A 26,952-nucleotide genomic window follows, 5' to 3' on the forward strand; every position below is an offset into this window, starting at 1 on the left:
AAAATAATATAAAAAGTTATGTGAGGCCTAAATTTATTTTTTCCTGCATTTAAAGAGAGTCTCCTGGGGTATAATTATTTTTCAGGTTGCCTTTATCCTTCCCCAGGATGTATAATACTATTTATAGGAACATACAGCATATTTTTATTGTTCATGTTTATATCCCTCCCCCCCTTTTTTTTTTGAGAGAGGGAGAGAGCACATGAGTGGGGGAAAGGGACAGAGGGAGAGAGAGAGAGATAGGATCTTAAGCGGGCTCCATGCTCAGTGCAGAGCCCAGTACAAGACTTGATCCCACGACCCTGGGATCATGACCTGAGCTGAAATCAAGAGTTGGATGCTCAACTGATTGAGCCACCCAGGTGCCCCTATATCCCATTAATTTGATAGAAATTTTAAATAAAAATTATTGCAATGATTAAAAGAATCTTCCTATTTTATAAAAAATGTTTACAGAGCTGGCTTTCTAATCTTTTGTGAACCATAGATGGAAAGACTTTGGAATTACTAATTTTTAAACATAATATTAGAAAAATTTTAATATATGTATACAATACATTTTAATATATAATTAAGCATATCCTTAAGAAAAGGATATTCACATACATAAGGACTTAAAGATGTACTTTTTTTCTCTCCATATTATCTTTGTTTCTTTGGTGTCTTTCAAGTATTGATATATTATGATTTTTTCAACTATTTTTGTTTCACCATTTTTCTTTCTCTCATGACCTTTCATCTGTCTTCAGATTTAATCTCAGCCTTTCTCTTCTGATTTTTTAACCTCTGGACTTCCATAGGTAGCACATTTATTCAAAGTATGGATTTATTAGCAAACTTTATTCTTTAACCTTCAGAATATTCTAAGCATTGAGTAATGGTATGTCTTTGCAAAATTTCTCTTTCAAGGTTATACACAAACACAGAACTCTCCTTTTGCTCGGGGAAATATATTTTGTGAGCCTCCAACTGAGCTTCAGATTAAACAGCAAGAATTATACAAGAATTTTCTTCGTTTTCAGGTGAAGTACTTATTTGATCATAGTTTCAAAGTTTTGTTAGAATTGTAATAAGCCAAACTTGCAAAGATTTTATCCATAGGATAAAGACTAAATTCTAAAATACTGCAGTTTTTAAAATATCTCAGTTATATCAGGTAGAGGTAGTACTAAAACAATATTATTTCATTTATATCTGAAAAAGGGATATGGAAACATGTTAGGCATGCTAGTTGTCTTAATCTTTTCTTTATTAAATCATTAGTTGTTAAAGAATGCTGAAATTTCTAAAACTGAAAGACTTAAAATATTTATTAGGCATAGAGTGAATCTTTCTAGATGCTTATGTGTTAGTAGACAATCAAGTTTTTTTCCAAGTGATATGATATTCTTGACAGGGTATAGTAAGTTATTAAAAATCATACAGAATCACATTTTGCAATTATTTGCCTCATTTATGTATGTAAGCAAATAGCATTTAACTTGGCAATGAGAAAGAATGAAATCTGGCCATTTGTAGCAACATGGATGGAACTGGAGAGTACTATGCTAAGTGAAATGAGTCAGGCAGAGAAAGACAGAAACTATATGTTTTCACTCATATGTGGGTTCTGAGAAACTTAACAGAAGACCGGAGGTGGACGGGAAAGGGGAGGGAAAAATGTTACAGAGAGGGAAGGAGGCAAACCATAAGAGACTCTTAAAAACTGAGAACAAACTGAGAGTTAATGGGGGGGATGGGGGAGAGGGGAAAGTGGGTGATGGGCATTGAGGAGGAGTTGTTGTATGGAAACCAATTTGACAATAAATTATATATATGTGTGTGTGTGTGTGTGTGTGTGTGTGTGTGTGTGTGTGTGTGTATATATATATATATATAAAATAAAAATAGAAATGCCCAAAGGAAGACACTTGAGCATCCAGTGTTTATTGAGCAGACAGACTTATTGAACTCCCATTCTGTGTCTACTCTTGTAGACATAGAGATGAATAGTAGGGGTGGAGCCTGAGGTGAATGAGAAGGATTCAGTTTCTTCTCTCCTCACCTGCACACCCCTTCCCACCCACATGTATATCCCAGTGTCATTAATCCTGTGGCCTGAATAGTCTTCCTTTGACATGACTTCTTATTTCTTTTAGTATTCAAAATCTGGTAGTAGCTTTTCTTTTCTACAGAAAATGTCCAGATTCCTTAGTATGACTTCTAAGGCTATCCAGTCTAATCCCAACCTCTTAAATTCTTAAGTTCTACTCAAACATGTCATCTCTCTAATCCAAATTATCATGGACTCTTCAATAATGCAGCAATATAATGTATATGCTCTTACGGGTGTATTATTGAAGGATTTAAAAGATTGGAAGCAGGGATATTCTACTACACTGGCAACAGTGGAAATAGATGGAAAGACCTTTCTAAGGATTGACGAAATGAATAGAGTTATTGAATGTAGGAGAGTGGCATCAGAATTCCCAGTGGTATTGGCCACTCAAGTCAGGTAGCAGCTAATTGAGGGTGAGAGTCACCTTTGAACTTGAATTACCCTGTGGTATACTGTCCATAATGACAGCAAGTCAGAATTATGTAATTCCTATTATACTTACCAAGTATTAGCATGGTTTAGGGTAGAATTCAGGGGAAAAAATCTTGATCTTATAGCCTTTTATTATTTATAAGGTACTTTTGCATATAAGTGTCTCATTAATCTTCAGACTTTCTGAGGAAGGTATTATTATTTGTTTTATGACATGCAGCTAAAACGTAGGCTAAGAGACTCATTCATAGTGGCAGAGCCTGAAAATTGTGAGGCCAGTGCTAGAACCCAGGTCTCCTGGCTTTGAGTATCATATCTGGATGTATTGTGCTTACATTTCTAGAGAGCTCTGTCTTTCCTCTAGGAATAGAGGAAGCTTTGACTATATTAGTTTTAGAGTAAGTTTAGCCTTCAGTTCTCCCACCCTGTAAACCTTCAGTGCACCTGTGAATGGATTGCTCTCAAATGGTGGCCTACATATTTTTTTAGCAGCCTCTTGAAACTCTTTCCCCCCAAATCTAACTTTAAAATATCAAAATGGTACTTGTTACTGTCAACACTAAAGTGTCAGACAAGAAGTATCCCCAAACTTAAATGTTAAAAGAAATGTTATAAAATGTTCAAATCTGTGTGCAAAAATGGCAACATAAGCCCTTAGCTCCATGAATGCATAAAAAGGTACACTGTTAAAGTTAATGCAGCAGAAATCTTCATATGGTTAAAATTTGGTAAATAACACTTATGAGTGTTTACATGTCAATTTTAATTATAGCTTTAGAAATGATAAACAAATTTTTTAATTTTATTTTTTTTAACATTTATTTATTTTTGAGACAGAGAGAGACAGAGCATGAACGGGGGAGGGGCAGAGAGAGAGGGAGACACAGAATCGGAAGCAGGCTCCAGGCTCTGAGCCATCAGCCCAGAGCCCGATGCGGGGCTCGAACTCACGGACCATGAGATCGTGACCTGAGCTGAAGTCGGAGGCTTAACCGACTGAGCCACCCAGGCGCCCCAATGATTAACAAATTTGATAAAGTATTTGCAGAACCTTTGACGTACTTTTGTATTATACATTTGGAAAACCACTGACCTAGATGATAGCTTTCTTCTTTCTGTTGAACTACTGTGTAGCATTTTTGTTGGAATGGCATTTTCTGTGGATTTCTTAGGTGTGTGATCCATTTATGATTATGACCCTGACCATTAATGGAGAAGTGACCTTGTGATTTTGATTTTGTGTGTGTGTGTGTGTGTGTGTGTGTAATAGGGAGAAGGGAGAACTGAGTGTTAAATGTGAGGTTTTGTTGTATAGATCATAAATGACATTTTATGTAGGTTTATTGTGCTTGAAGAAGTGATTATGTGTACCCTGTTAGTACTGAATATTAGGATTGTGCATGTTTAATAGTGTTGTTTGAAAGAAGTGTTGGAAGAAGCCCTAGCATGTGAAGTCATGAGATATGTGAAAAGATTATAGTTCTTATAGCTTAAAAGATTGATAACACTAGATATAACAGCCTTGAAGGTAGAGGAAATGTAGATAAGAACAATGAAAATAATGTGAATAGTCATAACCATGTCATACTAAAAAGTAACTAAAATCTGATAACCTTAAAACCAGCATCATGAATACCCAATACCCAGGCTGCCGTTCTCTACCTCCTTCATGGAGGATGTAGACTGTATCTCAGTGTTCTCTTCCTTTCAGATCTTAGACTCTCCCTTAGAGTATTTCTTCAGAGTACTTAGCACTATAGGCCCCAGGTGACATTCAAGATGCAACTTAATTATGAATCCTTGTGGCTAAAATCCTTGTTTTCCTTACCATTTGCCAGTAGATAGGAAAGAAGAAAGGGCATTCTGGGGAAAGGATTCTTGAATAAGGAATGGTTAAATGCTAAAATAGTACACTGTTGTTGCCAAGTAATTAAGCCAAGGAACTTTGAGACATAATAGTAACAATCATTATAAAATAATATAATGATGAGTTGCTTACTGAGTACCTCTAAACAGGAGGAACTTTATATTTTTTATATATACATTGTTTCACTTCAATTCTTTGAGCACTCGTTGGGGAAGTAGATATTAATAACTCTTTTTACCAGATGACAGAACTAAATAAGAATATCTTAAGTTCACCCAGTGTGTATATATTTGGTGGAGCTGAAGTTTTACTCATAATTCTTAATATTACATCCTGTGGCCTCCCTAGCAAAATATAGGAAACTGAAATTTTCAGGAATTTAAAAGAGGGTGTTATGAGTGTTGAATTCATAGGATACTAGAAAATATTACATGGTACTCTAACTTTCAGCAGTTTTGCAATGTAATAACTAGATTTAATTCTTTAGATTGAGGAAAAGAAACAAAGAGAAGAAGCAGAGCGAGAGAGACTGAGGATTGCAGAAGAAAAAGAAGAAAAACGGCTTGCAGAACAGAGGGCACGAATTCAGCAAGAGTATGAAGAGGAACAGGAAAAGAAGAGGGAGAAAGAGGAGGAGGTGCATTTTTTTCCTACTCTAGTTTTCTCCTTACCCTGAAAGTAAAATATTTCTTCTGACTTGGAAAGATATTACAGAGGAGAACAGTTCTGGAGTACGTTTAGAAAATATCAGATCAATATTCATTTATTGGAAACTATTTTATTATTAAAGTGAAAGACTTAAGAAGAAAGATAAATGATGACTTTTTAAATCCAAAAATTGGTTTAGGTTGACTAGGATGTTATAAAAGATGCCTAATACTTTATTGTTAAATAGCTTCTTTTTGTTAAAGAACACCGAATATCCTCTAATAGAAATATATCTTCAATTTTATCTCTTTATTTCAGACAAATAAGAGATATTTGAATAGACTATAGAATGTATGTATGGAGTGTATATTTTTCTCTTTATTTTAAAGCAAAGGCTCAAAAATGAAGAGCTTATTCGGTTAGCTGAAGAAAGACGGAAAGAAGTGGAAAGAAAGAAGAAAGAAGAGGAAGAAAAACATAATCTTCAGCTTCAGCACTACTATGCAAGAGAAAATATAATTGGGGAGGAAACAAAAGTAAGTTTCAGACAAAAATGTAAATTAAACCTGTAGTTTAACCCACTTTCTCCGTGAGAGTCATGGAGTTGTTAGCAAACAGGAAATGGTGGAGGAGATGCTTTTGTTCCTCCCTTCCATCTTGCTACTTCATTTGGGTACAGTGCACTGAACTTCCTGTGCTTTGCTGCTGTTCCCCCCTGCTCCCCCAGTGAATGTAAGGGGGTTACTTACCTTAGTCATTCTTAGTCTTGTTCATATAGTCAGTGGAGCAGCACCCAACCAGCTATTCATGATAAGAGAAAGTACAGAAATGGAGAGTAGATGTTAGGAAGCTTTTGTAGCACTTTGTCAGAGTAATCGTATGTCTGTTGAATCTGATTAAGTTGGACTTGAATAGTGTAATGTCTTTTTAAAAATCTTCACGTATATGGGGCGCCTGGTTGACTCAGGCTCAGGTCATGATCTCATAGTATGTGAGTTCGAGCCCCGTGTCGGACTCTGTGCTGACAGCTCAGAGCCTGGAGTCTGCTTCGGATTCTGTGTCTCCTCCTCTCTCTGCCCCTCCCTTGCTCATGCTGTCTCTGTTTCTCAATAAGAAATAAATGTTAAAAAAAAATTAAAAATAAATAAAAATAAAAAATTTCATGTATCTAGTAGTTCATTTTTACTGTTTTACGTATTTATCCTTGATGGATTGGAAATTAAAAAAGAGCCCAGTGGCTCACAATGGACTGGTTTGAAGTCCATATCTGAGATTGGTGGATATCCACAGTTAGGTGCATGGATTAAAGTTATTAGAGGTTTTCTCTCAAGGAAACCAGTTGGCCCCTTTGAAGCTCTAATTTATACCCTTGCTCATATTTCAAAGCTGTATTTAAAATTTTATATGCATAAGTATCACAGGATTTGTTAAAAATACATCTTTAGGTCTCATTTATAGAGTATCTGACATTGTAATAAGTCTGAGGTTAGTCCAGGAATCTGCATTTCACAGGGCTTGGATGGATATCAGCCTGTGGACCACACCTTGAAAAAAACTCTATGTTCTGTCGGTTTACCCCAATTTAAGAAAATGGTTTTCACAAATTTAGATTTATACAGACATTGTTTTTTCTAAACAGCATTTGCAAGATTACTTTTAACCAGTGGACTCTTCTAGTGTATTTATGATGTGGTTTGGTGCACTATTCAGTATGTGACCTACTATAAACAATATGAACCATTTCTGATTGTCTCAAATACACTGTTTTATTTCTCACCCCAGGTTTTATGGTGATAGAGATAAATGTTTGCAATTAGAATCTATTGAAATATTGTTTAAAAGAGAATTTATAAGTAACACCTATGTTTTTGTTTGTTTTATTTCTTTTCAGTGTTCTAGTAATGTTATATCCTTCATTCATAGGATATAAAGTTGGATATATATTTGTTCCACCTTTTAAAATAGTATTCAAGTGTCATTCATTTATTTTTTAAATTAATAACATTTATTTTTTAGATCCATGTGAGGCTTGTAGCAAAACCGAGTGGAAAACAGAGAATATTTTCTTGTAAAATTGATTATTTAAGAATGAAAAATAGTTGTTTTCCACAATTTTCACAATTGCCAATTTCTTACTATGTTTAAGAGAAAATGCTTTCCATAGGAATGTACAGTTTTATGACTGTTATAGTTCAGTTTTGAAGTACCTAAGTTTTAAATCAGCTTTGTTCTGTTTAATGCATTTTGCTCTCATTTGTGAAGTTATCCTTGTTAGCTGTAATTTTTCTTTTATTCATGTATGCCTGATAGATATTTTTGTCTTTTCTCTCAGTTTTTACTTTTGTGTCACCATTTATTTTTTAGTTAGCTTATATATTTAGTTTTTTGAATTTGGTTTTGTGAGGTTTTTTTTTTTTTTTTAATTTGCTTTTTTTATCCTAATCAGAGTTACAGTCTTTGGAATAGTGATCCCTATATCCCTCTCTTTTTATCATACCCAATATATTTGATCATATTAATTGAATTTCTGATTTTTTGCTTGTTTTGCTCCTTGATAGTTACTTGTTTTCTTATTATGTATAGTATGCTTTGCTTGCTTCATCCTCTGTGGTCCTTTACAGGGTTTATATTGTCTGTATGATTCTGCTCGTGGTCATCTAGTGATTTTAAAAGAAAAGATTTTCTCATATATTTCTAATTTTATCAAAGTCACCAGTGAAAGTAATATTTGATTTTGTACCATGCAACATGAACAGCTTAATATCCACACATATACTCTGGTCTGGTCTGGGTGGTTTTTTTTTAACCAGATAATTATTATTGCATTTTGTTGGGAGTTTTTATGTCTTTAGTGTTTTGATTTTAATGTGAAGTTGGCAACTGTTAGCTTTATTATGTTGTAAACTAAAACCCTGTTTTATTTTCTTATGGAGACACAGAATGCTATTGTGATCTGGAAAATTCCCTCATCCAAGATGCTCTTGGTGACTAGGGATCTAGATTTTAGAGTTTGATTTATATTATTTTCCAGAAAAGAGTTTTTGTTTTTTGTGTTGTTCTATTTCTTTTTATTACTAAGACAAATTTTTACTTTAGTTCTTTTTGTTTTTGTTTTTGTTGTTTTGCTAATACTTGGTTTTTACTGTTGCTTAAGTTTATTGAATTTTTTTATTCTAATCTGAGAGTTCTTTTAATAACAATATCTAAGTCAATTTATGTTTATCATAACTGATGTTTTTGATCTACATAATTGAATTTCTGACTTTTTTTGGTAAAAAGTGTTTTATGAAATAAAAGCAATAGCATTCTGGACTTCTTAAATGGTCTTGCTAACTATTAGGGGTGTTTGTACACACACACGCACACACACATGTGCATGTATGTGTATATACATACATATGTTGGTCAATGTGTGTATATTTTCTCCCCCAGCGCTTGAGACAGCCTTCTCCTGTAGTTCCTGCTCTTCAGAACAAAATTGCAAGCAAACTCCAAAGACCTCCTTCAGTTGACAGCATTATAAGTTCCTTTATTCAGGTATATACTTTTTCTTTTGATATGTTAATCTTAGCTAAGTTATTTTAGATGGGGGGAATTGAATGAGATTTTCTTTTTTTAGTCATTATATTTAGCTAGGTTACATTTTTTCAGATCTGAAATACAGATAATGTTTACATTTGTTTGTTGCTTCACCTGTAGTTGATATTTGGTGCCCTAAGTTTTAAATTCTTTTGACAGTTTATAATTTAGCAAATGGTTCTTGTGTAGGTCCCTCAAGAAGGCCTTTTCTTTGATAATATAATATCTGGCTAGCTGTAGTTATGCTAATAAAGTCCCTTATACTGAGCTCCCATCAAAAGAGAGCCGGGAAGGTGTTCCAGAAGGGTTGATCCTTTGAGTTGACTCTTGAAAAAGGAGTAGGAATTTGCCATAAAGAGGAGCATGAGGGACTTTTAGTGTGTGTAAAATCATGAAGGGAGGTGTAAGCCATATGGCACACATGGAGAATACAGCAGTTTGGTCTGGCCTGATAATGCCTGACCAAGATGGCAACAGAAGTATCTGTCAGAACGTATGTGGGATGTTGTATGGAGTGCTAAGGGGTTTGACTTTATTCCCATGGATACCAAACAGGCTAATTACTGGAGTAGACAAAGATGTTAGAACATTGTCCTGAATCTCACCCTCTGAGACTCTGATTTAGTAGGTCTGTAGTAGATAACAAATGGGAATGCATGTACTACTTTAAGTAAGGGAATGATATATGTCATAAGTAGGAGAATGGCCATATATGTCTTACATAATGTTCTCTTAGGCAGTGGTGTGGAGATCAGTGTATTTTAGAGGTTGAGCAAGACCTTAAACTTGGAAACAAGTTAAAATGGTTTTGCAGAAGTCCAGCTGTAAGACTTTGAGGACTTAAAGGCAGTGACATTAACAACTGACAATGGGTGACAAGTTCAAGACATACTTAAGAGACACAAATAGTGGTATTTACTAACTGTGTATGTGGGGTAGGTATCAGTGACGACTTTCAAGTTTCTTGTGAGATTTATAGAGTAGTCGGTTGAAAATAGGTTGGGCTAAGGAAGGTGCTCTGGACTGGTTTTGTAGTTTTGGAAGCCATTACCATTGTTGCTTCTTAGATTAGTACAGTAGTCTAGGATGAGTTTGGGGAAAGCAAAGAATAGAGGATGGAAAACTAGGGAATTAAATATTTAAGAAGCAGAGAAAGCAAACAGAAAGCGACCGTGGCAATATCAGTTGCTACTGGGCAAGTAAAATAAGGGCATAAAATACCCATTAACTGTCACTTGGGGATCACTGGTGACTTTGGGGAGAGCTATGTTAGTGGAGTAATGGGGTATAGAAGCAAAGGCAGTAACTGTATGGTGAGGAGTGAATGGGCATGAGGAAGTAGATACCCACATTGCATCTCTTCTTCTTGAAAGTGGGAGGGCTATGGAGGGAAGTAGAGAAGGGCTAGTAGATAGTGATGAAGGAGGAGGTAAGAATTTTTTTAAGAAGGAAGATTTATTTTTTATTTTTTTTTAATGTTTATTTATTTTTGACAGACTGAGCATGAGCGGGGGAGGGGCAGAGAGAGAGAGCGAGGCACAGAATCCAACATGGGGCTCAAACCCACAAACTGTGAGATTATGACCTGAGCTGAAGTCGGATGCCCAGGCGCCCCAAGAAGGAAAAGATTTTTAAGCATAGGCTGAGGCAAGAGAGTGATGGGAGGAGGTGAGAGTCACTTAACTACATAGACAGGACAGTGAAGGGATTGCTTTTGGATGGAGCAAAGACTGTCCCATTGTGATAAGAAAAATACATGTAGGTAAGAGTATAGATAGGATACTGGGAAGTCTGGGTTTTTTTACATATAGTTACTTAAAAAAATTATTCTTTTCAAGCTTCTGAGTAGGGAAGACATACTGAGTGTGTCTTTGTTATGATTATTAAACAGGAAAGTTCCGTGTCCAGGGCACAGTCTCCTCCAGTACCTGCCAGGAGAAATCAGCTCCGTGCAGAAGGTAGAGTTAACTATGAAGTCTGTAATCTAGAATATTTCCCTTAAACTTCTGTTTTGAAATAATTATACATTCATAGAATGTTGCCAAAGAGTATAGTGAGGTCTTGTGTACCCTTACTGCAGCTTCCCTCCGTGGTAATATCTTACATAGTACGGTAGCCAGGAAATTAACATTGCTGTTCTACAGACCTCTATCAGGGCTCACAGTTTGAACATGAAGTAATTATGTGTGTTTGTATTTTTGTGTGACTCTGTGCATTTGTATTATGTAAAACTTGTGTGACTACTATACAGTCAGGGTGTAGAACTGTGGCATCACCTCAGAGGAATGCTCTTGTGCTGCCCCTTCATAGTTGCACTTTCCCCACCCCAAGAATATTTCTTGACTTGAAATTCCTGTATTATTAGAAATGTGTGTGGGGCCTTACTGGTGTTCATGAATGTGATCTGTGTATATATAAAAAACATAAAAATTAACTTTTCATAAAACTGTCTCTCTGAGCATTTTGTGATGTCAGGTTATATTAAATGCTTAATCTTCTGTTCTTATACCTGTCTCATTTTTTACTTTTTGTGAATTTTCAGAGGAGAAAAAAAATGTAATAATGGAGTTATCAGAAATGAGGAAACAGCTTCGTAGTGAAGAGCGGCGTCTACAAGGGCGGTTGCTACATATGGATAGTGATGATGAAATTCATATAAGGTAAGTTTTGAATTGTGTTTTTTATTTGTTAATATCTTTTGTGTTCAGGAAAAGGAATCGTACATTAATCAGAACCTATCCAGTAATTCTACAGTTTTGGAACAGGATTAATTAATCTTTATTGTAAAGTCACATTTATTAGAATGAATGGTATGCATGCTTGAGAAAAGTTTTTAACAGAGTGTTGGTGAAATTATATGACTGAAATAGCCTTTTCCCTCAAAAGAAATCTAGCTAAACAGTTATATCTTAGTGGAAGCACTCAGTACAACTAATCCAAAGTAATATATGATTTATTGAGCCTGTATTTATAGTGTGTGGTAGGTTTTCTTTTTCTTTCCTTCTTCTTCTTCTTCTTTTTTTTTTTGGTGGGGGCAAAATAGCTCTTTCTTTAACCAGTATGCTTTTAGATTCACATTCTTGAATTTTATGTAGATTACATTGCCTTCATAAAACATTTATCCACACCTGTTGAACCCATTCGTTGTGAAAATACGGGATATTTAATGAATACTTAACCTAATATAAAACATTTAAATTGAATGTTTTAACTGTCTTTCCCTTCTGCCAATAATATATTTATGGCAGTGATGATGGTGGTGGTTGTGTTGACAGAGATACTGGGATGGGGGAGTTAGAAAGAAGTAGTTCCTTCTTTTTTTTTTTTATTTTTTTTTTATTTATTTTTGGGACAGAGAGAGACAGAGCATGAACGGGGGAGGGGCAGAGAGAGAGGGAGACACAGAATCGGAAACAGGCTCCAGGCTCCGAGCCATCAGCCCAGAGCCTGACGCGGGGCTCGAACTCACGGACCGTGAGATCGTGACCTGGCTGAAGTCGGACGCTTAACCGACTGCGCCACCCAGGCGCCCCAGAAGTAGTTCCTTCTTGAAGGAAAACCAGAAATAATAGCCCTAACCTTGAAATGTTTAATAGGATTAGATTTAGTGAAATTTAAGTTTTGGGATTACACCATTCTTCCAGCTCTATCTTAGAATGGATTGTTTGTCTCACCACATAAATCCATGAATGAAAAATAATTGACTCATTTTTTGACCTTATGTACACAAGGCAAATGGGTGCAGAAGTTGCTTTGTAAAAACTGATTTAAGTGGTAGGGAAGTCCACATTAGAAAAGAGGTAGTTGAAACAAGACCAGAAGAAGACATAAACTAGGCAATTAAGAAAACAATCTCTTTACTTTCCCTTTCTTAGTCTTCTACAAAATCAGGCACAGAAATTTAGTCCTTTAGGGGAAAATGATATAGGAATTGAAGACTTCAGAGTTGGAATAATCATTTTAAAGCTATTTTTTGCATTTTACATTAAAATGTATTTTTTAAAATATTTTCTAGCCAAGTAACTTACTACCAAATATTTCTGATCATTTTTGCCAAAAGGACTCCTATATTTTTTAAAGCAGTATTCTTCAAACTGCAGATTGTAGTCTCTTAGTAGGAAGTAAAGTCAATATAGTGGGTAACTGCCACAATTTTATTAAAGGGTGTTTATTTTTAAAAAAATTATTTATTTTGGCATAATTTTAAAGAAAAGTTGCAAACATAGTACATAATTCCCATATGCCCCTCAGTTTTCCTAATTGTTAACATCTTACTAGAGTTTTCCCAATTGTTAACATCATACTAGAGTATGACTGTCACTAAAAAGCTGATATTGGAACATTACTACTATGTCCCAGACTTTTTGGATTTCTCTAGTTTTTCCATTAATGTTCTCTTTCTATTCCAGGATGTAATCAATATATACAGTACCACATTACATTTAGTTGTCATGTCTCCTAATCCCCTCTGGTCTGAAACAATTTCTCATTCTTGTTTTCATGACTAACAGTCTAGAGGGTTATTGAGTTCTGGAATCCTGTAGAATGTCACTTAATCTGGGTTTGTCTGAAGTTTATTTATTCATGATTAGACTGGTGTTAAGGGTTTTTGGAAAGAATAGCACAGGGCAGGTGGTCTTCTCATCACATCACATTGCATCGCATCATGGGGGTACATGGCATCTACTTGATATCCCTGGGGATGGGAACCTTTATCATTTGGTTAAAGTAGAATTTGCCAAGTTTCTCTGCTGCAGTTAGTATTCTTAGGACACGAATCAATAAATCTGGCACACTTGCAAGAATAGGTAGGAGGTGGGATTAAGCTCCATCTCCTGGAGAGGGGGTGGGTTATTTATATATATTATTCAGAATTGTAAATGGTAAAATAATAAAATTTAAAATAAAAAATAAAAACTGTAGGAAAGATTTGTCCCTTCTCTTCCCTTTATTCAATCATTTATTTATATCACTTTTGTTTCCTGTATATTTATTTTGTACTTTGAGTTATAATCCATTTTCCATTTTTTGTGGGCACTTCTTTACTTTCTGGTATTATAAGACACTCGAGGATCCTCTTGTACTTCCCCTACCTCAGCCCTAAAATCAGCCATTTCTCCAGGGAGCCATGATTCCTCTTGGAGAATGGTATTTAGAAACCAAGCTCTGGATGCTGGTTGTGCTTGCTGCTACTGGGTGTCATTGCTTCTGGGCAGATGGACAGTGAACAGAGCTAGAGAATTTAATACATGTATGTGTGCTAAGTCATATTAGCATATATCTGTCATTGTTCCCGGGTCTGTCACTTTGTATATTTGTTCAGTTCATACTGACATTCATGATTCTAATCCAGTATGTAGTAGGATTTTTTTTTTTTTTAAATTTTTTTTTTCAATGTTTTTAATTTATTTTTGGGACAGAGAGAGACAGAGCATGAACGGGGGAGGGGCAGAGAGAGAGGGAGACACAGAATCGGAAACAGGCTCCAGGCTCCGAGCCATCAGCCCAGAGCCTGACGCGGGGCTCGAACTCACGGACCGCGAGATCGTGACCTGGCTGAAGTCGGACGCTTAACCGACTGCGCCACCCAGGTGCCCCTGTAGTAGGATTTTTACGTAGCATCTTTTTAAAAATTTTTAAATTGTTTAATGTTTATTTTTGTGTGAGAGAGAGAGCGAGAGAGAGCGTGCACGCATGAGTGGGGGAGGGGCAGAGAGAGAGAGAGGGAGATACAGAATGTGAAGCAGGCTCCAGGCTCTGAGCTGTCAGCATAGAGCCCGACATCAGACTCGAACTCACAAACTGAGATTATGACCTGAAGTCAGGTGCTTAACCCACTGAGCCACCCAGGTGCCCTTATAGCATCTTAACCTCTGAGCATGTTCTGGCGAAGTAAACACAGTGAGGAAGTTTTGTGATATAGAATGGCTAGATAATGATGTATTAACCCAAGGTGGTGATTTTCTTTTATAATAGATTAATTCTAAGTAATTGAGAGGTCGGTATAGTTTTTCTGTATTTACTTTCATGATGTTATAAATGTCTTAACTATTGCAGCATTCTGTATTCAGACATGCATATTTAATTCAATATAATAGGTTATTGGCATTTTATTTATTTTCTTTTTTTCATTCATAAGTTGAATGCTGTACTCCCTTTTAGCAAACCAATATAAGAAAGAGAAACCAGGCAGCTCTTCAGTTTTCTCATTTGTAAATGGTAATGATAATTTCTACCCCAAGATACTTTAGTGAAGAATAAATAAATGTATGTATTTGAAACTGCCTTGTAAATTCTATGTGTTAAGTTAGAGAATATATGTTAGAATTGTCATCATTGAGCAAGATTTGGTTAATACATTTACTTTGGTATAATTTTTAACATGTATTGTAGTCAGAGACATCCCAGAGTTGATTCTTTATTCTGATTTTATAAACTGTCACAAAAAGAATCTCTTGTTAATTCACATTATTGAGCTCTTACTATATGTTAGGCACAAAACAAACATTAGCTAGCTCACATGCAAAGAAGATTTAACAACCTAATTCCTAACTTAGCATTTTATTTAACTCTTAGCATTAATGGAAACTAGATAGGAGTCAAATTTAATGGCCTCCTGTAAGCCTTTTTACCATTGTTTTGCATTTTAATGAATCCTGTCACCCTGGGTGGCTCACTATTTAGAGGTCTGTCTCAGCCTTGACAAGATAGTTTTGTGGCCCCAGTGACTCCTCATCCTCACCCTGAAGTGGTATCGCCTGTTGGGATCCAAGCTGTTCCCATCTAGGTGCTTAGGGAAGATTTAGTGAACAAAGAAATGAAGGCAGGAATGGGACCAAGTCTCTGACAGTTGTAGATTAAAGTTCCATTTTCAAAAAGAATACTAAATAATATAGGCCTATCTGGTGCTATGGGAAGCAGCAGGGGATACCTGGTTTTTCTTTTCAGGGCTAAAGACACTGTCCCCCATCCCTGTCCTCTTCTTAGTCACTTCCCCAAAGCCCTAGCAGGAAACTCGCTTACTAAGCCACCTGCTTATTATGTTAACTTTCTAGGTACCACGGGATTAGAGCATTAATTAACTAATTAGGTATTGAATTCCCTGAAAGCCCACTGTAAAATTAGTGTTGGAGACTGTGAGTAGTACCCGTTATATTGGGCAGCATATTAATACCACATTTCTCTGTATAATTTTTATTTTAGGCTGAGGGGAAGATAACATTTTTTAATTACCTAATATGTGTCAGATACAATGCTGGGTACATTACAGTGTGTAATTTCACTTAATTAAAAGGAATAGACATCATCTACATCTTACAGATGATAAAATCAGGGTCAGACTGCCAGTAAATAGCAGAGCTGGTCTTTGAATCTTGGTCTTGCTGACCTTAATGGCTGTGACCTCTCTACTGTGTGGAACATTGTAAGGTAAAGCTAAATCATTTTACTCTTCTAATAAGGTACTTTGCATCGGAATATCTTGAAAGATTATAGTAACCTTTACTGTATTTTTTAATACAAGAGCTTGAAAAAGCAGATATTAAATTTTTATAATATATTGTGATGTCAGATGCCACATTTCTTGAACAGGGAGTTAAATGTGAACTCTAATTTTCTTTTCCTTAAAACACATTTATCAAAATTTGTCATTTATCTGTAGGAAAAGAGAAAAGAATCCCATGGATATATTTGACATGGCTAGACATCGGTTGCAAGCTCCTGTCAGAAGACAGTCACCTAAGGGCTTAGATGCTACTACTTTTCAGAATATTCATGACTTCAATGAGTTGAAAGACAGAGGTGAGTAGAATGCTGCTGTTTTAAAGACACAGCCTGTGTTCTACCCATATTCAAGTATTTATTTGTATCCTTTTTCTAAAGTAGTTTCATTTATAATATATGTTTTAAACGATGATGAGTAAGATGATGAGTAAACTTCTGTATACTCTAGTTCTTCAGTATCCGAACGAAGCTTTAGTGTATCTCTTTTCTTTTGAAGAGCATAGAGCTGTTAAAGCCTGTCAGGAGTGGATTCAATCAGGTAGAATGAGAAGAGTGTCATTAATGAAAGGTGGACAGAGCAAGATGAGCTGAGGAAAGAAACTGGGAAGGAACAGCCAGAGTGACTGGAGGAAAAGCAGGAGAATGTGGTATCCTGAAAGCTAAGGGAAGAGTGTGTCAAGGAGAAGGGATCATGTAAGATGAATATTGCAAAGTGTCAGTTGGATGAGATGTCACTGGTGACCTCAATTAGATCTTTTTTGGTGAAATTATGGCATCAGAAACCAATTAACTTTGCAATGAGGATTGACTAGGAGGCAAAGTGTTGAAGGCAACCCTTGGAGGAAGTTTGGCCAGGAAGGGGAGGAGCAAAGGGTCCAGGTCTGGGGAACTTGTTAGGATGCTAATGTGAAGGGCTGTCACTGGGGAAGAGGTGTGAGATACAGAAGAGGGAGAGAATGATGAGAGCAGGGTCCCTGAGGAGGCAGGAGGAAATAGAGGATTTTTGAAGGAAGAAAGTAGAGAAGATTTGATAAAGCACTTAGAAGGAGGAGAGAAAGCTTAGTAGGGAAATAGATTGCCAAGATACACAGTGGCCTGGGAGATGGAAAATGTGTAGAGGAGCCAAAATGTGTGTTATATGTGACTTTCCTTTTGGACCATTTAATAGAGCAGGTATTGGAGTCAAGGGGGCAGAGATGGATGTGTGATCATATGATCTATACCAGAATTTAACTTTTCTTCTTTTTACTTTTTTGTAAATGTTTGTTTATTTGTGAGAGAGAGCAAGCGAGCATGAGTGGGGGAGGGGCAGAGAGAGAGGGTCTTCATTTTACTTTTAAGAGTAAGAGCTATTATTGAGAGTTTTGAAAATACAGATAAAGAAAGAGGGAAAAATCACCTTACTCAAACCACCTAAATATAAACACCATTCTTATTTCAAGTCTTCTTTCTGAGCCTAATTAAAGCAAAAAGGGTAAAAATAAGATCTAAGTGTTAATTTTTCCTTTTGTTTTTCATTTATACTTACAAGTGTCATCATTTACATATACTGTAGCTTTTTAATTCTATTATTTGTTGACAATTTACTGTATGCAGGAATTGTATTAAGCCCAGTGGGTCTTGGGTCACCTTGGTGCCTGTCAGTGGAGTATCCAACTTTTGCTCAGGTCATGATCTCACGGTTCATGGGTTAGAGCACCAGCACAGAACCTGCTTTGGATTCTGTGTCTCCCTCTCTTTCTGCCCCTCCTCTGCTTGCATGTAGGTAAGCTCTCTCTCTCTCAAAAATAAACATTAAAAAAAATTATTGGTGTGCCTGGGTGTTTCAGTCAGTTAAGTGTCTTACTTAGGCTCAGGTCATGATCTCACGGTTGGTGAGTTCAAGCCCTGCATCAAGCTCTGTGCTGACAGCTCAGAGTCTGGAGCCTGCTTCAGATTCTGTGTCCCCCTCTCTTTTTGCCCCTCCACCTGCTTGTGCTCTCTCTCTGTCTCTCAAAAATAAATAAATGTTTGGAAAAAAACAAGCCAGTGCATCTCAAGAATTTGGTCAGGGGATCTGTGAGGTCAAAACTGTTTTTATTCAGGGCACATGGGTAGCTCAGTTGGTTAAGTGTCCAACTTCGGTTCAGGTCATGATCTCACGGCTCATGAATTCAAGCCTTGTGTTGAGCTCTGTGCTGACAGCTCGGAGCCTGGAACCTGCTTCAGATTCTGTCTCCCTCTCTCTGCCCCTCCGCCACTTGCGCGCGCGCGCTCTCTCTCTCTCTCTCTCTCTCTCAAATATAAATATTAAAAAAACCTTTTTATTATAAATTAAGACATTATTTGTCTTTTTTATTTTTATTCTCACGTGTGTATACAGGTTTTCTGGAGGTTACACAGCATCTGATAACTTCATTGCTCTGATGCTAATACTACAGTGTGTTTGTGTGTTCTCATTTTTAAATTTTTTTTTTTTTTTAGTTTAATTTCTAATAAAGTTTGTGTATGTGAGAGACTTAGATAAAAGCTCTTAGGGGTCCTCAAAGATCATGAGATCATGAGAACAAAAAAGGTTTACACCACAAATTGAGCCACTCATTTTCCCTATGTTATTTCCACATTGAGTCCTTGTTCATCATGTGACTCAGTTGTTGATATCTCTTGTTTTTACAGAGAGGAAACAGAGTCTGAAAGTGGCAAAGTCAGGGTCTATCCAATCCAAGTTCATGTGTCCAGTCTCTTCTGTTAACTTTGTCCTTAATCATTTTCTAATTCTTAGGTATTCAACATAGTTCCCATTTTTTATTATGTTATACTATTACATTATTTTGATAATTTTGGTAACTTCTGATCATAAAGCTTTTTATATATTTAGGATCAATTCTTTAAATTCTATCCCAGAAGTGTAATTAGTAGATCAAAGGGAATAATAGTTTCAGGGCTTTTTAATGTATGTAGTATATTTTTGTTCTCAACATTTAAAAATTAAGGTTTAACATTTTCATTCTGATCAATTAATATTCTTGAATTGTGGCATAGGTGAATTCTTAGACTGTCATTTCCTCCACTAATGACATCTCTCTCCTAAAGTTCCAGCCAGTCTACATTTGTCTTGCTTTTTGCATGATACTTGCAAGGGTTAAAATTTTAATTGGCCAGTAACATTATGTTTTCATTTTTTCAGTATATTTTAGGGATTGGCTGTGATTACAGTGTTTCATGGCTGCCTGCGTTATAGCCATATGACTGACTGCTTGGACATAGTTGCCTAGCTATGTGTTTGGGGTGGGGGGTATCTTCGGGAGTTGGGATGGTAGGAGAATGCCTAATAAGTTAGTGCTTGTTCTGGTGAGGGTTTCCTTATAATGTTGGTAAGTTTGTGAAAGGGCATCTATTTAAAGAAAATTAATTTCATGTTCTTTGGTTTTATGATAATTTTAGTATCTTTTGACTTTAGTGATATTTTATTATTTATATTCTTTGATTTTGAAATTAGGTTATTCATATGTTTATAGTGAAGTTTAATAAAATTTCATTTGGAAACAAGATTGAACTTAGCTGTATATTTTTGTACTAGATTCAGAAACACGAATTGATCTGAAATTTATGTACCCGGATCCTCCAAGAGATCACCACACCTTAGAGATTCAGCAGCAAGCCCTGCTAAGAGAACAGCAGAAGAAACTGAATAGAATAAAGATGCAGGAAGGTGCTGAAGGTAAGAAATAGTCATTACTATCTCAAATAGTATCAATGAGTTGTTTTTTGTTGTTGTTATTGGCTTTTTTCTCTCTCTGGTATTGATTTCAGTTCCAGGCAATTTCCCTCCACTGGCGGCTTTATGCTCACATGGCTCTTGTGGCGTATAGTCCCAGAAAAATACAGGTCCCAGGGAGGGCTCTGATTGGTGTGGCTGAGGTATGTTATCCATGTATGAGAAGGGCCCAGCCATTCACTGTAATGAGGAAGATTGAGCACCTTGGCTAGGTCAGGTGACATCTGCAGCAAGAAGTAGGAACCAAGGGAAGGAATGCTGGGGCATTTCTTTATCATGCGTGTCTGCCAGGTTTTGATACGACATAAAGTTTGTACAGTACCAGACTGGGCTGTGAACATGTTTTTGTATAATCAGCCAGTCAGCAGACTAAGTGACTACCATGAGCACAAATACGCGTATCCAGGGGATGTGGTGATGAAGGAAATAATGCTACTGCTCTCTAGGAGCTTATACTTCGGGGGAGACATTAGCTGCTAAATAAGCATTAAGTGTGATGAATGCTGCAAAAGAGAAATCTAGGGTCCCTTGGGAGTGTGGAACTAGGGGTGGGGGAGCATCTGGTAGCAGAGTGGAGCAGCTGCCTCAGTATTTGTGCTCCCTGTTGATCCAGTGACCCTCACACATATTTCACCAGCTTTGCCAGCCTTCAGGCCACTGAGAGTGGCCATAGAAAATGAGTTGTACAAACGCTATAGTCTGGTAACAAGAATGAGAAGACATGGTCCTACCAGTTACTTTTAGGAAAATTTGAGACCCTAACTTGGCAGGTTGATCTGGCCTGCAGGATCTGAGGAACCTTTTTTTGACCATGAGACAGTATCACAGGAGTAAGGGGTATACCACTTTAGGCCCAGGTCAAGACTTTGATAAAGATTGATATAGGGAAAGTCTTTCCTCTATCTTGTACAGAATTTTTCACAATGGTCTCATAGATCACCCTCTGACGGCAGAGTAACCCAAATTCTATGATAAATACTAGGCATGCCATCAGAGAAGAGAAAAGCAAATACGTTGTTCAACCTTTACAAGCATTTTGGTGGAATTTTCCCTTAGGAATTCCAGCTGATGATCTGATCTGGTGTGATCTTGGCAAATTAGGCTGATTAACCCTAAAATAGTCCCCAGGTAGATTCAGATGTGTTTTTGCGCTGTGGGTATCCATAGCAACATCTGCCACCTTCCAACAAACAGTATGATGACTTAATTCATAAAAATATGGTTTAACTATAAAACAGTCACAAACATGGTATAAAATATTCTAAGAGCCTGGGTGGCTCAGTTGGTTAAGTATCTGATTCTTGGATTTTCGGCTCAGGTCATGATCTCATGGTTTGTGAGGGCAAGCCCTGTGCCGGGCTCCGTACTGATAGCATGGGGCCTGCTTGGTAATCTCTCTTTCTCCCTCTCTCTTTCTCTGCCCCTACCCTGCTCTTTCCCTCTCTTTCTCAAAATAAATATTAAAAAAAAAATTCTAAGAAGGAATACAGGCTGTCATTCATTGGTAGAGTATTTATTCCCAATGGCAGGTTCTAAAGGACAAAATGCACTATTCAGAGGAACACATAGGAACACTGGTCAGATCAAAGAGGGACCTTTGGTATACATGATCCAGAATATTTGCCCCTGGAACCAGAAACCTAGAGCTGAACTAGCCTCCTTCACTTCATGTGAGGGGCCTGTGTTTAACTCCACTCAGCAGATTTCTACACAGATTGTGGAAGTATGAAAGAAGATGGTGAAGAATTCTGCATTATTTTCTCTTTCTGTAGGCATCAGTTTCAAGTTCACAGTGATTTTACAGTTTCTATTCATTAATGTGAATGGAAGAATTTTATTCAATTAAAATGGATACTTAGTTATATTTATTAATAAGTAATATCTTAACATAATTGTAAAATGTGATAGTTGAAAAAGAATGTCTAATAGAGTACTAGCTAGTTACAAAAGATATTCTAAAATTTTTTTTTTAATTTTATTTTAGAAAATCTGTTTTTAATGTTCATATATTTTTGAGAGAGAGAGAGAGCATGCTAGCTGGGGAAGGGCAGAGAGAGACAGAATCTGAAGCAGGCTCCAGGCTCCGAGCTGTCAGCACAGAGTCTGACGCAGGGCCCGAACTCATGCCAAGATGTGAGATAATGACCTGAGCTCAAGTCAGATGCTCAACTAACTGAGCCACCCAGGTGCCCCTAAAAATTTTTATTTTAAAATGTTTTCTAACTTTTTTTCTCCATTAACTGTAGTTGACTTGGATGCTATCCCAAGTGCTAAAGTACGGGACCACAGAATGGTAAGAAACCACTTATTTTTTTACCACAATTTTTCAGGTTAGTTTTTGGGGGATAAAAAATTTTTAGAAATATGGTGAGTAATCCAGTTTTGAATATTGAATTAAGAAAGAAATTAAATATTGTCTCATCCATGTAGTGGGTAGTAGAGATATATTAGTATAATACATAGAAAATATATTGTTATACAAAGTATATTGTGGCATTGGATCTAGGCTCTTCAAGTTGGTCTGTTTTTAATCGTGTGACTTCAGGCAAGATATTTAATCTTTCTGTGCCTTAGCTTCCTGATCTGTAAAATAGGATAGTATTACCTCTGAGGGTGGCTATAAGTAAATTATTATTTGCAAGGCACTTAGAGATAGGCCTGTCACGTAATTTCTATATAAATGTTGATTAAATAAATGAAAAATAGTTTGGGTTGTTGTGGGGATTAAGTGAGATAATGTATTAAAAAAGCCTTTAGCATAGAGCCTGGCCCATAATAAGTGCAGCGTGTTTGCTGTCAGTATGAGCAACAGTGGAAGTAGGAGTTTATTATATAAATATTGGTGAGGCCTATTAAGAAAGAAAGCAAGGTAAGGGTGTTACTCTTATCGTGAGGAGGTGAAATCTGTGCAGAGACTGAATAAAGGGAAGGAATGAGGGGCCCCTGGGCAGCTCAGTTTGTTAAGCATCTGACTCTGGATTGTGGCTCAGGTTCCTGAGATCAAGCCCTGCATTGGGCTCTGTGCTGACAGTGTGGAGCCTGCTTGGGATCCTCTTTCTCCCTCTCTCTCTCTCTCTCTCTGCCCCTCATGCATGTGTGTACATGTATTGTCTCTCTCAAGTAAACACTTAAGAGAAGGGATGAGCTGCTTTCATGCAACAAATACGTATTGAATACTTACTGTGGAGCAGATAGACGGTGCTAGGTGCTGGGGGCATAGGAATGAACAAAAATCCCTGCCCTCTGAGGGCTAGCTTTCTGTTAAGAGGGAGAGACAATAAATAAATATATAGTATGTTAGATTGTGGGGCTCTGGAGAAAATAATAGCCTGGAAAGGGTGCTGGGTGTCCTGGGGTAAGAGAGTTTACAATGTTGGGGGGCACCTGGGTGGCTCGGTTAGGTGTCCGACTTTGGCTCAGGTCATGATCTCGTGGTTCATGAGTTCAAGCTCCACGTCAGGCTCTGTGCTGACAGCTCGGAGGCTGGAGTCTGCTTCAAATTCTGTGTCTCTCTCTGTCTCTGCCCCTCCCCTGCTCACGTTCTCTCTCTCGTCTCTCTCTCTCTCTAGTCTCTCTCAAACATTTAAAAAGAGGGTTTATAATGTGAAATACAGTGGGCATGAAAGGCTTCATGGAGGAGGTAATATTCAAATAAGGACATCAAGGAAGTGGCTGTGTGAATTAGCAGGGGACACATCTGGAGGAAGCAGCTTCTAGGCAGTGGCCCTGGGCAAGAGTAGGCTTGGTGCATACAGGAAGCAGTGACCAGGCTGGGGAGGCTGGAGAACCATGAGCAGAGTGGGTAGAGAGGTGATGGGCTGGACTGCAGAGCCTCCAAACTCATCACAGGGTTTTGCCTTTTACATGTTGAGAAGCTTCCAGAGTTTTAGAGCAGAGTAGTGACACATGGCTACTGCTATAATCTAAGTGATTTAGCCTGGGGTAGGAGTAGTGGAAGTGGTCAGAAGTGGCCAAATTTATGTGTGTATGTATGTTTATTTAGAGAGAGAGAGAGAGAGAGAGAGAGAGAGCGCATGCATGCAGAGGAGGAGCAGAGAGGGAGAGAGAGAGAATCCTAAGCAGTCTCCTTGCTGTTAGTGCAGAGGCTGACGCGGGGTTCCAGCTTACAAACCGTGAGATCATGACCTGAGCTGAAATTAAGAGTTGGACACTTAACCAACTGAGCCATCCAGGCACCCCAGAAGTGTTTGGATTTATTTTGAAAGGAGACCTGAAAGGATTTTGACATACTAGTTCTAGAGTATGGGGACTCAAAGGTGGAGTCAAGGGTTTTGGTTGGGAGTTGACGTTTATAGCAGTAGGAAGGCAGAAGAAACACATTTGTGGGGGGAGAGATTTACGAACTTAGTTTTAGACATGGTAAGTTTTGAGATGCCTATTAGACAAACAGTTGGAACTGGCAAGTAGCGACAGATAAGTTCAGGGGAAAAGATTGGGGTTGGAAAGAAATTTAATCTTCACACACATGAATGGCAGAAACAGTATTGCCCCCATTTTCAGATTATAAAGATAAGGCTCAGGTAGGCTGTTTTAGTAGCCCAGGGTTACCAGTTGGTAGCTGTTGGTACTTAGTTTTGAACTGATAATGATGTTGCTAATAGCTACCATTTACAGCATGACCACTGCTTACCTGTGGCAGATACTTGACATTTATTTCTCTGAAGTTCACAACAAGGTGTACTTATCCCTATTTAACATATGAGGAAACTGCTAGCACATGGCCACGCAGTCAGTAAGCTGCAAAGCCCAGATCTGAAACCAAGGTGGTCTCAAGAGCTCCTCTTTGTCCCTGTACCACACCTATTCCTGAAGATTCTGTAGGTCAGTAGGTTTCTCTGTGTGTGGCAGCCACATTTCTCAGTGAAAAGATATCGAAATTTAACAGCTGGGATTTTGATTAAAATCCTGGATTAGTGGGGCACCTGGGTGGCTCAGTCAGTTAAGCGGCCGACTTCAGCTCAGATCATGAACTTGCAGTCTGTGAGTTTGAGCCCCACGTCAGGCTCTGTGCTGGTAGCTCAGAGCCCGGAGCCTGCTTTGGATTCTGTGTCTCCCCCTCTCTCTGCTCCTCCCCGCTCATGCTCTCTCTCTCAGAAATAAATTTTTAAAAAAATTTTAAAAACCCTGGATTAGTAACACTGTATTTTGCTGAGTAGAAACTTAGCATAAGCTAACAGTTTATCATGGCTGTTACCAAAAAGCTAATAAATTTTGGGCTCCTCATCTTCCTAGAAACTGGATTATATAGGAAACACAAATGAAAGTGGGGCAGGTTGTCATGGAGAAGATAGAGCTTGGGTGGACTTGGATCACTTTTCAGTTATGTGAAGGACTGTGATGAAGAACAGAGAGGTGTGGCGATAAGTATGCCATGCTAGGGACACCTGCTCCAGACCATTTGGTAAATATTAGATGCTGTTATTTTCATGCTAAAAAGCAAAAGCAGAATCAATAGGTGTTAAAAAGGAAAGTTAAATGCAGTATATGGAAGAATTGAGTGAAAGAGAAGAACTTTGTGATAATCAATGCTGTGTATCAGTGGAATGTATTTAGAAATTAATGGATAATAGCTCTTTGGTGGTGCATTCTAGCACATCCTAAAAATCTGGTGGGGAGGTGGTGTCAGGTGACTTTAGGCTCCTTCTAGCATCTAAGGTGATACTATTCTCTGTATGTAAATCTGTTAATCCCTTATTTGAGAGCTCATTACAAGCCCAGTCATAGTGTTATTTTGTTTCCTACTCTTCTGTTCTCTCTACATCTGTGCTATACCTGTGTGACCACTGCTGTCACACAGGCCTTTCCTTGTCTGGGGGCGTGCTCCTCTCTGTCCCCCATGGCACTGTGATCCACTCCACAGCAGAAACTCTTACTCATCTTTGTTCCTGGCATGGAGGAAATAGTGCACTACACAGATTTATTGAAAGAATGAGTGGGTCTTGGCGGTGTTTAAAGACCTTTTAATTTTAATTGTGAACCTCAGTAGACGCCCCCTTTCCTGGGGTAGACCTCTGGGTGGCTCAGTCGGTTAAGCATCCAGCTGTCAATTTTGGCTTGATTCTTGATCTGGATTCTCTTTCCCCCTCTCCCCAACTCATGTGCATGCTCTCTCTCTCAAAAATAAATAAACTTAAAAAAATTTATAAAAAAGGGCCTTTCTTGTATTTGGGGGGCATTGGAATGTGGTGTAGGAAGGAAGCAGCCATCCTTTTTTGCTAATTTTGGGAACAGTTTGGAGACATGTGCCTCTTGGTAAAAGTTTGTTATTTTTCCATACAATACTAATAAAAGTTGTTAATGTATGATGTTTCTTTTAGCTTAGAGAGCACGCTGATGACTTTTTGAAAACTTCATTACTGGAATCTGATAGTGCTTTTATTGGTGAGTATATTTATTTTACGGATCTAGTTATTTAAATCTTAAACATTATATTTAAGTACTTTTTTCCATATTTACAAAATCACTACTCTTTGTTTTACAAGGTGGTAAAAAGTGAATATTCTGTTTTACTAACTTAATAATTATCAAATTAATCTTAAAAACTCTAATCTTCAAAACTTTATAACTAAAATGAACTTTAGAAGTCATAGAAATGGTTCTCACAAATCCCTGTACATGAATTTTCATAACAGCTTTACTTCTAATAGCCAAAGCTGGACTCAGCTCAGATTTCCTTCAACAGGTGGGTAGTTAAACTGCAGTACCTCCATGCTATGGACTGCTACTAAGAGATCAGTATCAAGTGCATTTTATCAGTATCAATATCCTGGGTGTGAGACTATTGCTCTTGTTTTGCAAAACAGTACCACTGGGAGGAACTGGGCAAAGTGTATAAAGGACCTCTACCATTTCTTAAAACTGTATGTGAATCTTTCAATTTTAAAAAGTCCTAAGAATATATACTTAGTATTTTTTTAAGTTTGTTTTGTTTTGTTTTATGAAAACAACTATAAAACTCTTATGAAATAAAATAGAAATATCTATTTCATGGATTGGGAAACTCAGTATGGTTTAAGACTGTGGTTCTTCCCAACTTGATCTACAAAT

General features: G+C 37.3%; 1 protein-coding gene across 15 annotated transcripts in view; it reads left to right on the forward strand.

The window, feature by feature from the left end:
- The window catches only part of CSPP1 (centrosome and spindle pole associated protein 1), a 155,645-nt gene that overhangs the window by 120,540 nt on the left and 8,153 nt on the right, over positions 1–26,952 (forward strand). For 14 of the 15 annotated variants that reach the window (XR_009253708.1, XM_058699749.1, XM_058699755.1 and 11 more), the window contains 10 exons: positions 910–1,022; positions 4,885–5,034; positions 5,435–5,581; positions 8,478–8,582; positions 10,516–10,582; positions 11,167–11,284; positions 16,285–16,424; positions 19,687–19,827; positions 22,131–22,177; positions 26,223–26,286. Coding sequence is in view for 13 of the 15 variants with exons in the window: in XM_058699749.1 (XP_058555732.1) it covers positions 910–1,022; positions 4,885–5,034; positions 5,435–5,581; positions 8,478–8,582; positions 10,516–10,582; positions 11,167–11,284; positions 16,285–16,424; positions 19,687–19,827; positions 22,131–22,177; positions 26,223–26,286 (1,092 nt within the window). In the remaining 2 variants the exon portion in view is untranslated. The remainder of the gene's footprint in view (positions 1–909; positions 1,023–4,884; positions 5,035–5,434; positions 5,582–8,477; positions 8,583–10,515; positions 10,583–11,166; positions 11,285–16,284; positions 16,425–19,686; positions 19,828–22,130; positions 22,178–26,222; positions 26,287–26,952) is intronic. The other variant, XR_009253709.1, reaches the window with a different exon arrangement.

This window comes from Neofelis nebulosa, chromosome 14 (assembly GCF_028018385.1).
Source record: "Neofelis nebulosa isolate mNeoNeb1 chromosome 14, mNeoNeb1.pri, whole genome shotgun sequence".
Taxonomy (NCBI): Eukaryota; Metazoa; Chordata; class Mammalia; order Carnivora; family Felidae; genus Neofelis; species Neofelis nebulosa.